The sequence below is a fragment of the Salvelinus sp. IW2-2015 genome, linkage group LG20 (assembly GCF_002910315.2).
Source record: "Salvelinus sp. IW2-2015 linkage group LG20, ASM291031v2, whole genome shotgun sequence".
In the NCBI taxonomy this organism is placed as follows: Eukaryota; Metazoa; Chordata; class Actinopteri; order Salmoniformes; family Salmonidae; genus Salvelinus; species Salvelinus sp. IW2-2015.
This window is the reverse complement of record NC_036860.1, coordinates 58,787,381-58,802,817: the sequence shown is the minus strand read 5'-3', so window position 1 is coordinate 58,802,817 and position 15,437 is coordinate 58,787,381. Positions and strand designations below refer to the sequence as shown.

The window sequence follows — 15,437 nt, the reverse complement described above, 5'->3', positions numbered from 1 at the left end:
CATTCAAGTTTACAGGGCCTAGTTCAATTTAAGGACTTTGGCTCTAAATCGAACACTCCCCCATATGATTAAAGCCAAACTCTTGTTTCATGTGTATTATGATTTACCGTAGATTAAAAAATAAACTCAAAAGATGTCATATTGAAATATATATATTTATTAATTAAGTCAAAAAATATAAAATAAACAGGCACATGTTGACAAGACAAGGCACACGTCAAGACAAAACACATTGTCAAGACCGCATGTCCAATAAGAAAAGTATATTTTCAAGAGAGCAATATTTACATACAGAAAGAGCTGCATGTAGTTCTGCTGGAAGGTCTGTATCAAAACAGGATGCTTCCTCTGGTGGAGCCGGGCCATTTATAAACAAGTCAAATATCAAAAGGAATCTCAAAAGTACTGCATGTAACATCTAAGTGGCTCTACCGTATTAAACTTGTGATTCACTTCCCTGGACTGCACAGTATTAATAACTGGAAAACATGGCTTTATGATGTTTCATCCACACCTGACACATACAGTCCCTTTAGACCTATTCACTTCCATACAGGGTGTCTAAAATAAGCATTACTATACAAAAAGGCAAAATTGGTCACATTTCAAAGTAAGAGCAACACCAACTACAAAAAATGATTTACATCAAGATAACAAAGACTTGCATTACCTGAAATGCTCACTGACCATTACAAACACCGGCCATATATACATGAGAGGAGTGCCAAGTGGACACACCACAACCTGTGCGGGGTGAATTGTCCACACACGCACATCTTAAAACGTGGGGACCATGAAAAATCAGAAAAGGTCCTTTGCTGTCGAATTGAAAACTGCATCATTTGGCTTTTTGAACAGGTCACCCTGGGGGGAATGAAAGACACATATTTTAGTAACTGATATACCCCACCCCAATAAAAAAAAAAGCAATCTAGAGGAGTAAGCAGAATGCGCAGAAAAAAAATCTGTCAATCTTTGCTATAAGTTCATGTGTCTGGAATGGATTATTGAAGTACACATTGAAAGTTGAGGTGACAGCATATAAGGCTGGTCTTACAGTGAAGTAAACTGGTCGATCGCGATCGATAAAGCCTTGTGCGCCTATTATTATTATTATTTTATTCATCTTTCGCTGCTGGCGGTAGGTGCACTTGATTCAGAAGCCCTGCGCACCAGATAATCAAAGTACTCCCATTTTGAACCATTTCATTTGTCTGAAGGAACAAACTCTGACCTGAGAGAGCTAAATCAAGTGCGCTGGCCTATTGAATAGCTCAAATCACCATGCCTATAGCTTCCACAACCCCCAAACTACATGAGATTTAATCAATTTTAAAACCATGACCAGAGAGACTTAAAGAACACAGCAAAGAGCTGCTGCTTTCATGAGTGAGTTCATACTTCAAGTTTTTAATTCGGCACTGTCACCGTTTTTATTCAACACTTTTACAAAACATAAAATGCGCTTCACCCTACTTCTACTCCCACTACAACCAGAACTGTAGCTGCAATGAATGAGTAGCCAAAAGTATCGACAGCTGCGTTATTATTATAAGCAGCTCGTCGTGTCTATTTTAATATGGAGGTCATGAGAACATGAATTTGTGCAGGAGTACTCTAATGTACTTGTCCTCTTGCTCAGTTGTGCACCAGGGCCTCCCACTCCTCTTTCTATTCTGGTTAGAGCCAGTTTGTGCTGTTCTGTGAAGAGAGTAGGACACATCATTGTACCAGATCTTCAGTTTCTTGGCAATTTCTCACATGGAATAGCCTTCATTTCTCAGAACAAGAATAGACTGAGTTTCAGAAGAAAGTGCTTGGTTTCTGGCCATTTTGAGCCTGTAATCGAACCCACCAATGCTGATGCTCCAGATACTCAACCAGTCTAAAGAAGGACAGTTTCATTGCTTCTTTAAATCAGAACAGTTTTCAGCTGTGCTAACAATTGCAAAAGGGTTTTCTAATGATCAATTAGTCTTTTAAAATGATACACTTGGATTAGTTAACACAATGTACCATTAGAACACAGGAGTGATGGTTGCTGTTCATGGGTCTCTGTACGCCTATGTAGATATTCCATAAAAAATCAGCCGTTTCCAGCTACAATAGTCATTTACAACATTAACAATGTCTACACTGTATTTCTGATCAATTTGATGTTATTTTAATGGACAAAAAAAATAAATAAAGTGCTTTTCTTTCAAAAACCAGGACATTTCTAAGTGACCCCAAACTTTTGAACGGCAGTGTATGGTCCGACGAGGACAAAATTGGCAGTATGCTGTGGTAACATATTAGGCATACAGCACAAACCTCATTCCTACAGAACTGGTTGTATTAGATTAATGTTGCATAGGCTTCGATTCATGTCATGCTTTTAATCAATTCTGTGAAGTAGATCTCGGCTTGCTTTTATTTGTATTAATCCCCCTTTTTTCCCCCAATTTCGTGGTATCCAATTGTTAGTAGTTACTGTCTTGTCTCATCGCTACAACTCCCGTACGGGCTCGGGAGAGACGAAGGTCGAGAGCCATGCGTCCTCCGAAACACAACCCAACCAAGCCGCACTGCTTCTTAACACAGCGCGCATCCAACCCGGAAGCCAGCCACACCAATGTGTCGGAGGAAACACCGTACACCTAGCGACCTGGTCAGCGCGCACTGCGCCCGGCCCGCCACAGGAGTTGCTAGAGCGCGATGAGACAAGGGTATCCCTACCGGCCAAACTCTCCCTAACCCGGACGCCGCTAGGCCAAATGTGCGTCGCCCCATGGACCTCCCGGTCGCGGCCGGCTGCGACAGAGCCTGGGCTCGAACCCGGGAGGCCCTCGGCTTGCTTTTTGACTCCGAAAGTGATCTTGACTCAGAAAAAGTTGGTGACCGCTGAGTTAGAGTATAGTTTAAAAGGCTGGTCTTACAGTGAAGTCAGAGTAGCTGATGTCAACAGGTTTTTTCCCCTCTGTACCGTTGTACTCCTGCAGGGGTGTTCTCTGTCTACTGCTGCTTCTCTCAAGGGACCTGGTTTTCTGCTTAACCAATGAATGGACAAACAAACAGCACATCAGTCAACAAACTGAGCATGCAACACACTTCCTTCCCAGCAGCCTCTGCTAATCCATTTTAAGTATTCCATTTCTGCATCTCTTTACCAGAATGATTGACCTTGGAAAGAGGTTAGATTCTAAAGACAAGTTTTGATTTCGCTGTCAATATTCTTTCTATCACAAGCTAAATTGACTGTGGCCAAATAGCTTACCGCGTAAATAAGCAAAATTCTATAACAGCATCACCTAGTGGTTGTTTTAATAGTTGTCCAGCAATATAAAAGGAAGATGTTGAACATTCAATTTGGATATATGTGTGCAAGCACAAGAACCAATGATTGGCCAAAGTTTGGAGTGAGTGCTGTGTGTGTGTACCTGCATCTGAACCTGGGAGAGAGGAGGCTTGCTGCTAGGCACACTGATGAAGGTGCTGGATGAGCTGCAGCTGACGGAGCGCACCATGATAGGCTGGGCAGGAGTCTGCTGAAAGGACAGTCATGGTGGTCAAGGTCAATTGGCCCAGTGTCATTCGGGTTTGGCCGATGTAGGCAGTCATTGTTAATAAGAATGTTCTTAACTGATTTTCCTAGTTAAAAAAAAAAAATAAAAAAGTTACCACAATAGTAAAGTGGACAGTTGGTTTTGGAGGGGAGTGAACTAGCCCTATGTGGACCACTGCTAGTTACTGTACCTTCCTGATCTTGTTGGGGGTGAGGGTGTTCATCCCGCCATGGGCCCTCTTCGTGGGAGTTTTGAAGAGAGTTGTCATTTCCCCCTTCTTTGATGTCTGCAACACAGAGACATACAAAGCCTCAGTCACAGACCAGTCATTAACAAACAGACCATTCTGCTGGGGACAGAAAGGTCAAATCCCTGTTTCCCACCATTCAACAGTTACACATGCTGACCACCATATGGTGTACAAGTCTATTTCAATCCAAGTTCAGCACAGTACATTTTAGAATTGGCCTTTTGGACATGGGAACAGGGAGATCAGGTTTGATGATAGTTTTTAAAGAAAAATAGCAAACCCCCTGAAGCCTCTATGGACCAGTACTGGGCTGACTGGGGAACACTGCTGGGTCAATGTGAGAGCATTATGAGGGGCTGGACTTACAATGGCACGTTCACTCTTCTCCTTGCCCCTCTGCTGTTTGTGCTCCTCCCATTGGCTGGAGATGTAGGTCATGACTCTCTGGCCCTGGACCAGGAAGGCAGAACCCTGGTCCTTCTCCCAGCTCTCAACACCAGTCCTCAGCTCTTCCTCCAACTAGTCACATCACATAACAGGGAGGATCAACATCACTTTTCCTTTGTCAAAATCCTTTATATACACTTCACTGGCATTTAAACTGTATACATCATTGGCATTTTACATAAGGTCACAACCTCACTGACACCATCATATACACAGCATACAGTGGGGGAGCAGCATACAGTGGGGCAGCATCATACAGTGGGGCAGCATCATACAGTGGGGCGAGATTTGACATTGAATAAAGGAGGCGGTGATCTTTTGATTACCATCAACCATTGCTGCCACTTTTCAGACATTACATTTTAAATGTACATTATATTTAAAAAAGATATATACACTGAACAAAAATATTAACGCAACATGTAAAGTGTTGGTCCCATGTTTAATGAGCTAAAATAAAAGATCCCAGACATTTTCCACACACAAAAAGCTTATTTCTCTCAAATTGTGAACAAATTTGTTAACATCCCTGTTAGGGAGCATTTCTCCTTTGCCAGGCTGTTCCATTAGCACAGGTGCACATTGTGCTGGGGACAATAAAAGTTTGCTGACTGCAAGAAAGCTTGCTGACTGCAAGAATCTTTTAGCGAATTTGGCAGTACGTCCAACCAGCCTCAACCGCAGACGTGTGGGCGAGCGGTTTTCTGATGTCAATGTTGTGAACAGAGTGCCCCATGGTGGCAGTGGAGCTATGGTATGGGCAGGCATAAGCTACAGAGAATGAACACAATTGCATTTTATTGATGGCAATTTGAATGCAGTGATACCGTGATGAGATCTGAGGCCCGTTGTGGTGCCATTCATCCACCACCATCACTTCATGTCCAGCATGATAATGCACGGCTCAATATCGCAAGGATCTGTACACAATTCCTGGAAGCTGAAAATATCCCAGTGCTTCCATGGCCTGCATTCTCAAACATGTCACCCATTGAGCATGTTTGGGATGCTCTAGACCAACATGCACAACAGCCTTACTTTAAAAATATATATATATAGATATTTTTTTTCTCTCCCTCCCTCCCTCTGCCAAATAAAGTTATTAGAGGGACATGTTGATGAATCAAATCCAGCCTTACCTTTGGCAACATCTTCTGAACTTTGACCTTCTCTTTGGCCTCTTTGAGAAGGGCTCCTCCTCTGTTGGAGAAGCGGTTTGGATCATTGGCCTTTTTCTGCAAAGAGGTTTGAAAATTAGATACGTTTTCTATGTCAAGTGGAACAAAAACAATTCTGCACCACACTGAACATGTATCAGAAACAAGAGCAGCTGGTATCTACTGTGGATATTTTTGATTGAAAACCATTACATGCATCAAGTGGTACACAATTAAAAATATATATTTGCAATTTATTTCACAAACATAGCTTGACCGCAAATTCCAGCATTACCTCAAAGTCCTGGAAGAGGGCCCAGTACTTCTCCCATTTCTGCAGAACCTCCAGTAAGGGTTTAGCCTGGTCATAGTAATTCTTCACCTTCAATAGCTCAGCGTCATGTAGTGCCAACAATTCCTCTGTGAAGTCATCTAGGGAAAGACGGATCGGTTCGATCAGTATGTATGCGTTTTGCGTATGAGTGAGAGAGGAAGTATTTCCATTATTGTTCTACCTACCGTCACAGATGTGGGCGTTGAAGGGTTCACGCTGCTCAGGGCCCTGGTTGCACTTGTCCCAGAGAGCCACTAGTTCCTGTCGGACCTTGTCAATCACATCCTCCAACATGGCTTTCTGCAGGACTGTCAGACAGTCCACCTCCCCCTGCCACTGGAAGGGCAACAGGGTCAGTTTCAGTAGGAGTAAAAATACATCTCTGAAACAGTGACATGAGGAGGTACCAGCTGAACTTGTTCCTTAAGAAATTAAGGAAACTACAACAAAAATGTGTACTGTTGAAGGTACTGGAGTTGGGAAACACTGCCCTAATGATACAGGACTGTCAAACACCGTGGTGTCTAGCACCATTGTAGAGGTATTCTCTGTTCCCTTGTTAGCCAATTCTGGGGAAACTTAATAGTTATGGTGCCATGTTTACTGTTTTGCAGTGGTATGCCAGTGAAGCTTTGTCCAACACAGTGGTGAAGGAGAGGTATGAAGGAAAAGGGAGTTCCAACCTGTGTGATTTGGTCAGAAAGGGTACCCTGCACACTCTCCTGGAACGCAGTGCGATCTTGCTCCAGCGCTTCCAGACGATTCCACAGGCACATAGCTCGTTCTTTCAGCTCAGCCAGAGTATTCATCAGGGATTCCTTCTTGACCTTCATCTAAACAAAAATATACTAATATAATTGGTCAAAAGTCCTAGAACCAAAACAACAAAAATCTTTGAGTAATCATTAGTAAGTTTTATAAAATTATTTTCAGTACCTGGGACAACAGCAGTTGGAGGGCTTTGATGTTTTCATGCGTGAGCAGGAATATCTCCTCGCCGTGACACACCGACTCCTTCTCCAGACTGGTTTCTGGTTTATGACCCATGTCCTCCATGAGCTTCCTGATGTCCTCACGCAGCCCCGAGAACACCTTTGCACGACTCTTCTACAGAACGGGGGAAGGGAGGGACAAGAGACGAGATGCTTGCAACAAAAGACAAACATCACAAGACCACAAAAGAGACTTAAAAAATAAGAAATTAATAATAGTGTGCTTAATAATACTTGAGTCAGGTATTCATGACATTCACACTAAACAGTCTTGCCATCCTGGCAGCTGTTGCAATACCTTTTCTTCACTGAGGGTCTTGAGGTGCTCCCGGAGCTCCTGCAGCTGAGTGCGTGAGGGCATGCTGCCTGTGGGAACATAATAGGGAGTGACGCACAGCTCCAAGCACAGTTCCTTATCCTGCTGCTGCAGTCCGTGTAGCTCCTTCAAACGGTCCCCCTTCTCCTTGGTCAGAACCTCCATACGCAGACGCAGGTTCTTCTCGATCTGGAGGACTGTCAGACCCTCCTCCAACTGACAGGTGGACAAGATGGAGACAGGAGGTTAGCACAATGGAAGGAAAAGAGTCAAGGGGTGGAACCAGCTAAACTATTGAGACACAGCCCCTTTAAAGACCAACCTTTACTGTTGTTGTTGTTAAGCCTGAAGAAATAACCACTTACTTTGTATGGATCCATTGACATTTCCAGACACAAGGTATCCAACTGTTTTTCAAAAGTGATGATATTGGTTCGGATGCGGTGCTTCAAAGCTTCCTCCTCAGTGATCATGTCATTCATAAGGCCCTTTAGATTAGGAAAGGAATGTCATATCAGTCTGTTAATTAGTTACTTGACAAGACTTGACAAGGCTTCCGTTTCATTTTCAGTTAATCTACATTTCCTGTTTCCTGAAGCCTCACCTCAATGTGTTTCTTCACCGTCTCCATCCGCTCTACCCTCTGCTCCTCCATAATGCCCATGCTATCCCAGATGTCCACCAGCCTGGCCATGGCATGGTTTATACCAGTCACTAGCGAGAAAGCCAGGGCTTCACTGCAGAGATGAGTGACATGACCATCACATTTGGTAACTTCAGCTGGCTAAGTAGCAAACACATTGCCTAACAAATCTGAATATGATACCAATTATTGGTATACAGTTTGAAACAAAGCACTGCAAAAACAATATTTTTTTAGGGGGTAGATCAGCTTTAATATTGCAGATAGATTCTGTCAATGTAATTGTCTGCATCATTTCCAATCCCCATATATATATATATATATATATATATATATATATAATAATATATATATATATATGTATATATATATATATATATATATATATATACACTGCTCAAAAAATAAGGGAACACTTAAACAACACAATGTAACTCCAAGTCAATCACACTTCTGTGAAATCAAACTGTCCACTTAGGAAGCAACACTGATTGACAATAAATGTCACATGCTGTTGTGCAAATGGAATAGACAAAAGGTGGAAATTATAGGCAATTAGCAAGACACCCAATAAAGGAATGGTTCTGCAGGTGGTGACCACAGACACTTCTCAGTTCCTATGCTTCCTGGCTGATGTTTTGGTCACTTTTGAATGCTGGCGGTGCTTTCGCTCTAGTGGTAGCATGAGACGGAGTCTACAACCACAACCAGTGGCTCAGGTAGTGCAGTTCATCCCAGGAATCCACATCAATGCGAGCTGTGGCAAAAAGGTTTGCTGTGTATGTCAGCGTAGTGTCCAGAGCATGGAGGCGCTACAGGAGACAGGCCAGTCATCGAGAGACGTGGAGGAGGCCGTAGGGAGGGCAACAACCCAGCAGCAGGACCGTTACCTCCGCCTTTGTGCAAGGAGGTGCACTGCCAGAGCCCTGCAAAATGACCTCCAGCAGGCCACAAATGTGCATGTGTCAGCATATGGCTTCACAAAGGGTCTGAGGATCTCATCTCGGTACCTAATGGCAGTCAGGCTACCTCTGGCGAGCACATGGAGGGCTGTGCGGCCCCACAAAGAAATGCCACCCCACACCATGACTGACCCACCGCCAAACCGGTCATGCTGGAGGATGTTGCAGGCAGCAGAACATTCTCCAGGGCGTCTCCAGACTCTGTCACGACTGTCACATGTGCTCATGTGCTCAATGTGAACCTGCTTTCATCTGTGAAGAGCACAGGGCACCAGTGGCGAATTTGCCAATCTTGGTGTTCTCTGGCAAATGCCAAACATCCTGCACGGTGTTGGGCTGTAAGCACAACCCCCACCTGTGGACGTCGGGCCTCATACCACCCTCATGGAGTCTGTTTCTGACCGTTTGAGCAGACACATGCACTTTTGTGGACTGCTGGAGGTCATTTTGCAGGGCTCTGGCAGTGACCTCCTTGCACAAAGGCGGAGGTAACGGTCCTGCTGCTGGGTTGTTGCCTCCTACGGCCTCCTCCACGTCTCCTGATGTACTGGCCTGTCTCCTGGTAGCGCCTCCATGCTCTGGACACTACGCTGACAGACACAGCAAACCTTTTTGCCACAGCTCGCATTGATGTGCCATCCTGGATGAACTGCACTACCTGAGCCACTTGTGTGGTTGTAGACTCCGTCTCATGCTACCACTAGAGTGAAAGCACCGCCAGCATTCAAAAGTGACCAAACATCAGCCAGGAAGCATAGGAACTGAGAAAGTGGTCTGTGGTCACCACCTGCAGAACCATTCCTTTATTGGGGGTGTCTTGCTAATTGCCTATAATTTCCACCTTTTGTCTATTCCATTTGCACAACAGCATGTGAAATTTATTGTAATCAGTGTTGCTTCCTAAGTGGACAGTTTGAATTTCAGCAGAAGTGTGATTGACTTGGAGTTACATTGTGTTGTTTAAGTGTTCCCTTTATTTTTTTGAGCAGTGTATATATATATATATATATTTTATACATAGTACCAGTCAAAAGTTGACACACCTACTCATTCAAGGGTTTTTCTTTATTTGTATGGATATTTTCTATATAGTAGAATAATAGAAGACATCAAAACTATAAAATCATGTAGTAACCCCCCCCAAAAAAGTGTCAAACAAATAAATATATATTTTATTCTTCAAAGTAGCCACCCTTTGCCTTGATGACAGCTTTGCATAATCTGGGCATTTTCTCAACCAGCTTCAACTGGAATGCTTTTCCAACAGTCTTGAAGGAGTTCCCACATATGCTGAGCACTTGTTGGCTGCTTTTCCTTCACTCTGCGGTCCAACTCATCCCAAACCATCGCAATTGGGTTGAGGTTGGGTGATTGTGGAGGCCAGGTCATCTGATGCAGAACTCCATCACTCTCCTTCTTGGTCAAATAGGCCTTACACAGCCTGGGAGGTGTGTTTTGGGTAATTTCCTGTTGAAAAAACAAATTATAGTCCTACTAAGCCCAAACCAGATGGGATGACGTATCGCTGCAGAATGCTGTGGTAGGCATGCTGGTTAAGTTTGCCTTGAATTCTAAATAAATCCCAGACAGTGTCACCAGCAAAGGGTGGGAACCACACATGCAGAGATCATCTGTTCGCTTACTCTGCATCTCACAAAGATACGGCAGTTGGAACCAAAAATCCCAAATTTGGACTCATCAGAACAAAAAGGGCAGATTTCCACCGGTCTAATGTCCATCGCTAGTGTTTCTTGGCCCAAGCAAGTATCTTCTTGGTGTCCTTTAGTAGTGTTTTTTTTGCAGCAATTCAACCATGCAGTCTCCTCTGAACAGTTGATGTTGAGATGTGTCTGTTAGTTGAACTCTGAAGCATTTATTTGGGCTGCAATCTGAGGTGCAGTTAATTGCCAATTTCTGAGGCTCTTAACTCTAATGAACTTATTTGCAGCAGAGGTAACTCTGTGTCTTCCTTTCCAGTGGCGGTCCTCATGAGAGCCAGTTTCATCATAGCTTGATGGCTTTTGTGACTGCACTTGAAGAAACGTTCAAAGTTCTTGAAATGTTCCGGATTGACTGACCTTCATGTCTTAAAGTAATGATGTACTGTCGTTTCTCTTTGCTTTTACTAAATAGGGCTATCTTCTGTATACCAACCCTACCTTGTCACAACACAACTGATTGGCTCAAACGCATTAAGGAAAGAAATTCCACAAATTAACTTAAGGCACAACTGTTAATTGAAATGCATTCTAGGTGACTACCTCAACCAGCTGGTTGAGAGAATGCGAAGAGTGTGCAATGCTGTCATCAAGGCAAAGGGTGGCTATTTTGAAGAATCAAATATATTTAGATGAATTATTTTAATTTTTTACCCTTGTTTTGTTTACTCCATGATTCCATATGTGTTATTTCATAGTTTTGATGTCTTCACTATTATTCTACAATGTAGAAAATAGTAAAATAAAGAAAAACCATTGAATGAGTAGGTGTCCAAACTTTTGACTGGTACTGTATAAAAAATATCTATATTATTTTCTTTAATATTTTTCAGGCTTCTACATCCAGCGTATACATACATTTTACTGACAGTATATTTAAGCAATAAGGCATGAGAGGGTGTGGTATATGGCCAATATACCATGGCCAAGGGCTGTTCTTAGGCACGACGCAACTGGTTACCAACTTAATTAGAGCAGTAAAAATACATGTCAAGACCGTGGTATACGGGCTGATATACCAGAGCTGTCAGCCAATCAGCATTCAGGGCTCAAACTACCCAGTTTATAATTTACAATAGTTATCTTTTGTTTGTTTTTAGTCCCATACTTCAGCTCCATTCACAAACACATTACTTAATAAATTGGCAATGATACCAATTATTGGTATAGTCAAACCAAGCACTGCAAAAACTTGGAAAGTTTCCTTACAAGCCAGAATCTTGTATAAAATTACATTTGCACTTACTCTACTGGTTGTCTGTGCAGTTGGTCCTTCAGCTGGTCAAAATGTGAGACTAAATATCCACAGGAAAGTGTTGTTTACCTGAATTATTAGAGCGCCGGGACTGGCGTTGTGATATCTGTCACCTGGCACATGCTTACACCATGCAAACACCTGCAAGACTTTTGTTGTATCCTGTCCATGTACACTTCTGTCTTGTGTACGTGTCTTAGCCGATGAGAAAACAAGTATTGACTGCCACACACAGAGACCCGCATTTTGAAGTCTGTTTAATACTATTTTCCTGTGGATATTTTGTCTAAAACACATCGCAGACTATTCAGATTGAAATGGCAATGCGTGGAAATCATACAATTAAAATCAACTACAACTTCCGTTTAAGAACCCGACCGCTTTTACGTCACGTTGAACAGACAAAACATTTTGCAACAAAATTGGCTTAATGAATACACCCCTGGTCCGGGCAAAAGTAGTTTGCACCGGGTGAAGAGTGATTGCATTCGTTGGCAAAGTTCACTCAAAACGAAAGTGAGGTAGATTATGGATGTGGAGTAATGAGTACTATTCTGTGTGTTCACATGCAAAAGTGATTGCTTTTGATAAACGCTCTGCCTTTCCAATGAAATCTAGTATGAAAATTTGAATATATACTTTATGGAAAGGAGATGTTGTATGTTTCTTAACAATAGATCATGTTGCCGAACGGCGCAGATTGGGTTTTCACCGGGTTGCCACTAGTTACCACAGCCAAAATTGGCTAAATCGTAAAAATACATGAACAAAAACTTACTTTCTGGTCTTAATTTAAGGTTAGGAATAAGGTTAGCAGTGTGGTTAAAAGCAGATACGTTTTAGAAATAGGCAGGGTTTAGCCATAATTATGACTTTGTGGATGTGGCATTGAGATAGAGGACTCGTCATTGTATCGGTGCCATTTTATTTAGTGTCTGTGACAGCATGGGCAGCGCTATCACAGATAGTAAAATGAGCCAGATATTTCACCGGAAGTATACATGTGAAGCATCTCGTTGGTGTTTTCCTTTCACGGGGTAGGCATTCCCTTACATGCTGACCAGACCGGACACGTCGCGTGCGTTGCAAAATACATTTAGAAATCCATGTTATTCAATTATTGCACCCACACTGCTCGCGAGCGTCTGCGATGCCAAGGGCTAAAATAGAAGTCATTCCTATTTCTGACGCAGATCACGCTGAAAGTCCTGCCTCTCCCATCTCCTCATTGGTTTATAGAAGCAGGTACCCACGTGCCATCTCCTCATTGGTTATACCCACGTGGGTGATTGAAAGACGAACTTTGTTGCCGGTTGTCGTGGTAATACTGTAACAACCCTGGGTTTATAAGCGCAGAAATCGACTCTGCCGCTGGAGCATGCTTTTGCGGCACAGTCGATAGCGCGCCGGACCTCGGGCTAGAAGGTCAAGGGTTCGAGACCTGCTCCCTGCCTGTTTCATTACATTGGTGTCAGAAGTGATCGGACCTTGCATCCCCGACAGTGCGTGTGCTTGGCCGGTGAGCGCGTTCCTGTAAGACTTAGAGTCACAAGGTAGCGTGAGGACGCGCTCTCTGAAAGGAGGGAGTAGTGTAACGACCCTGGGTTTATAAGCGCGGAAATCGACTCTGCTGCTTGAGCATGCTTTTGCGGCACAGTCGATAGCGCGCCGGACCTCGGGCTAGGTCGAGGGTTTGAGACCTACTCCCTGCTGTTTCATTACAATACTATGAAAGTTTAGATGAGATCACCATATAAGTTCAAAGATGAAAAACCCTGGAAGGAGGAGAGATGACTAGAAACGATTTGGTTGGCCGTTATATGTGTGGATTAATTGTCGGAGTAGAGGTCCTTCTGCATTTCAGGTAAAATAACAACTCAATGTTTATATCCCAGGACAAATTAGCTAGCAACAGCAAGCTAACTAAATAGGACAAATTAACATTAGCTAGCAAGTGCAAGCTAACTAGCTAAATTGCCATACATGTTTAATGCTTTTCGACCTGTCCCCAAATTAATGTCATTGGTCCCCAAATTAATGTCATGACTTGAACAGGGTCACCAGGAGGGATCAGCCAATGAAGTTAGAAGTCCCACCCAGTTGACTACATTACAATTGTGGAAGTCCTCCATGGGGCAACCCATGCAAATGAGGCCTTTTGGCCACTAGAGACCTCTATCATTCTCTACGGGCTGTGGTAATTAGTCATGACCCGCCTCGCCTGGGTTGGATCTGTACTATGACTCGGGAGCTAACGTTAGTCTGGTGGTTCTAGCAGAGGAAGGTTTGTCACTACTCTAGCAACATTTTTACTTTAATAACAAAAGTGTGTTAAAGCCAGTCACTAATAAAAGTATGTGATGTGGGGATGAATGTAACGATAAAGCGCGTTGAAGACTCCTCTTGCCCCACGGGTCTATTCATTGCGCCGATTCTGTTGCAAAACGTTTCTTGTACAAAAACGAGTTTAGTTCTGTTTGGTTATTAAACTGAACGTGTTCTGTAATGAATACACCCGATCTAGAAAACAAAGTGTGTTTAACTATTGGTACGTTCAAGACACCTGGGAACCCTAAAAATGACGTTGTCAAATCATGACGGCTGATCTTCAGGTCGGAAAGTTAGAGTTCTAGAAATAGGCCCGAGTTCTTGAGTTGGAATTCCGAGTTAGATGACCATTAAAGATTTTTTTCGCCAGTCGGACCTCTTTTTTTCTCGGGGTCCCAATTGTCCTGAACACACAAGTCCGATATTTACAAGTTACCAGTTGTTTTGAACGCGGAATTACCTAATTTAGCTAACCTACTATAGTCATTGTCAGAATAAGAGTAGTCTAGAATGAAACGTTCCCCTATCCCAGCAATGCCATTGGCTTTTTGCATTGTGGTAGCTACTTCTGATTTAATTCACACATTGCTACAGAAAACTTAACTAGAGATAAGTATAGCTAACGTTAACTCCTTTCTAGTCTGGTTAATGATAGCCACTTTAGCTAGCAAACAAAGTCAACTTACCTCCTCCGGCTTGACATTGCTGCCCCGAAAACTAGGTAGCTATTGACGAATATAAATGTTTTACATTAAATTAAAAAGACGTGTGGCTGGCTGGTTTGAATTGTCATTATAGCCGCGACGAAGCAATGGTGCTATTCACTAATGACACTCCCCTTTTCTCTTTTTGGTCAGAGAGGCTCTCTGCCTCCTTCAAGTGGATAGTAAGCTACATTACATTTTCACTTCAGTACTGAACGTTGTCAGTCAAAATACTGTAGCCAGCTATTTAGATGGACACGTTAGACAGTGCATTCAATACATTTTCAATAAACAGTTAGATCAAATTGTAATCAATGTCTGTAATATTCTGGACATATGTTTGAACCTGCAATAGGAAAAGTCACCATAATACATGCCACTTGGGGGCCTCCAAGTGGCGCATCGGTCTAAGGTACTGCATCTCAGTGCTAGAGGCATCACATCACACCGGCGGTGATTGGGAGTCCCATGGGGCGCGGCACAATTTGCTCAGCGTCGTCCGGGTTAGGGTTTGGCCGGGGTAGGCCGTCATTGTAAATAACAATTTGTTCTTAACTGACTTGACTATGCTAAATAAAAATTGAAAAAATGTACAATTATCTATGTCATACCGATGGAACAAATTATGAATTGATCAAACAAAGTAGTGGGCCTAGGCTGTATATGGCTGAGCACAGACAAAGTGTTGCCCAATGCTCCATGTTATTTTGGCAGTTAATAATTGACACACTGCGTGCTGAAAATGGCATTCATTATAACTTCACAGTTTCAAAATCATTAGTCATT

At 42.9% G+C, this 15,437-nt stretch overlaps 1 protein-coding gene across 6 annotated transcripts; it reads right to left on the bottom strand.

Annotated features, from left to right (window-relative positions):
• Nucleotides 1–395: 395 nt before the first annotated feature.
• LOC111981580 (protein regulator of cytokinesis 1) lies at nt 396–14,750 on the bottom strand. Of its 6 annotated transcripts, none has more exons than XM_024012916.2 (14): nt 14,634–14,750; nt 7,646–7,778; nt 7,407–7,529; nt 7,024–7,257; nt 6,670–6,840; nt 6,417–6,566; nt 5,919–6,069; nt 5,695–5,831; nt 5,382–5,477; nt 4,162–4,314; nt 3,736–3,831; nt 3,420–3,527; nt 2,919–3,026; nt 396–864 (listed from the first exon to the last, which is right to left on the bottom strand). In XM_024012916.2, exons 1-14 carry the CDS (start codon nt 14,648–14,650, stop codon nt 802–804), a joined length of 1,740 nt encoding a protein of 579 aa, XP_023868684.1. In that variant the 5' UTR covers nt 14,651–14,750; the 3' UTR covers nt 396–801. The 6 variants fall into 6 exon arrangements, with proteins under 6 accessions (XP_023868684.1, XP_070305619.1, XP_023868682.1 ...); XM_070449518.1 differs by having other exon boundaries at nt 3,420–3,524; XM_024012914.2 differs by having other exon boundaries at nt 713–864; nt 2,919–3,029.
• Between the last annotated feature and the right edge of the window lie 687 nt (nt 14,751–15,437).

Coding starts and splice junctions, on each gene's coding strand:
- LOC111981580 (XM_024012914.2), bottom strand. Junction 7,258..7,406: donor TGTCAATGGATCCATACAAA/GTAAGTGGTTAT, acceptor TCCACCTGTCAG/TTGGAGGAGGGTCTGACAGT. Junction 865..2,918: donor TCAGCTACTCTGACTTCACT/GTAAGACCAGCC, acceptor CATTCCCCCCAG/GGTGACCTGTTCAAAAAGCC.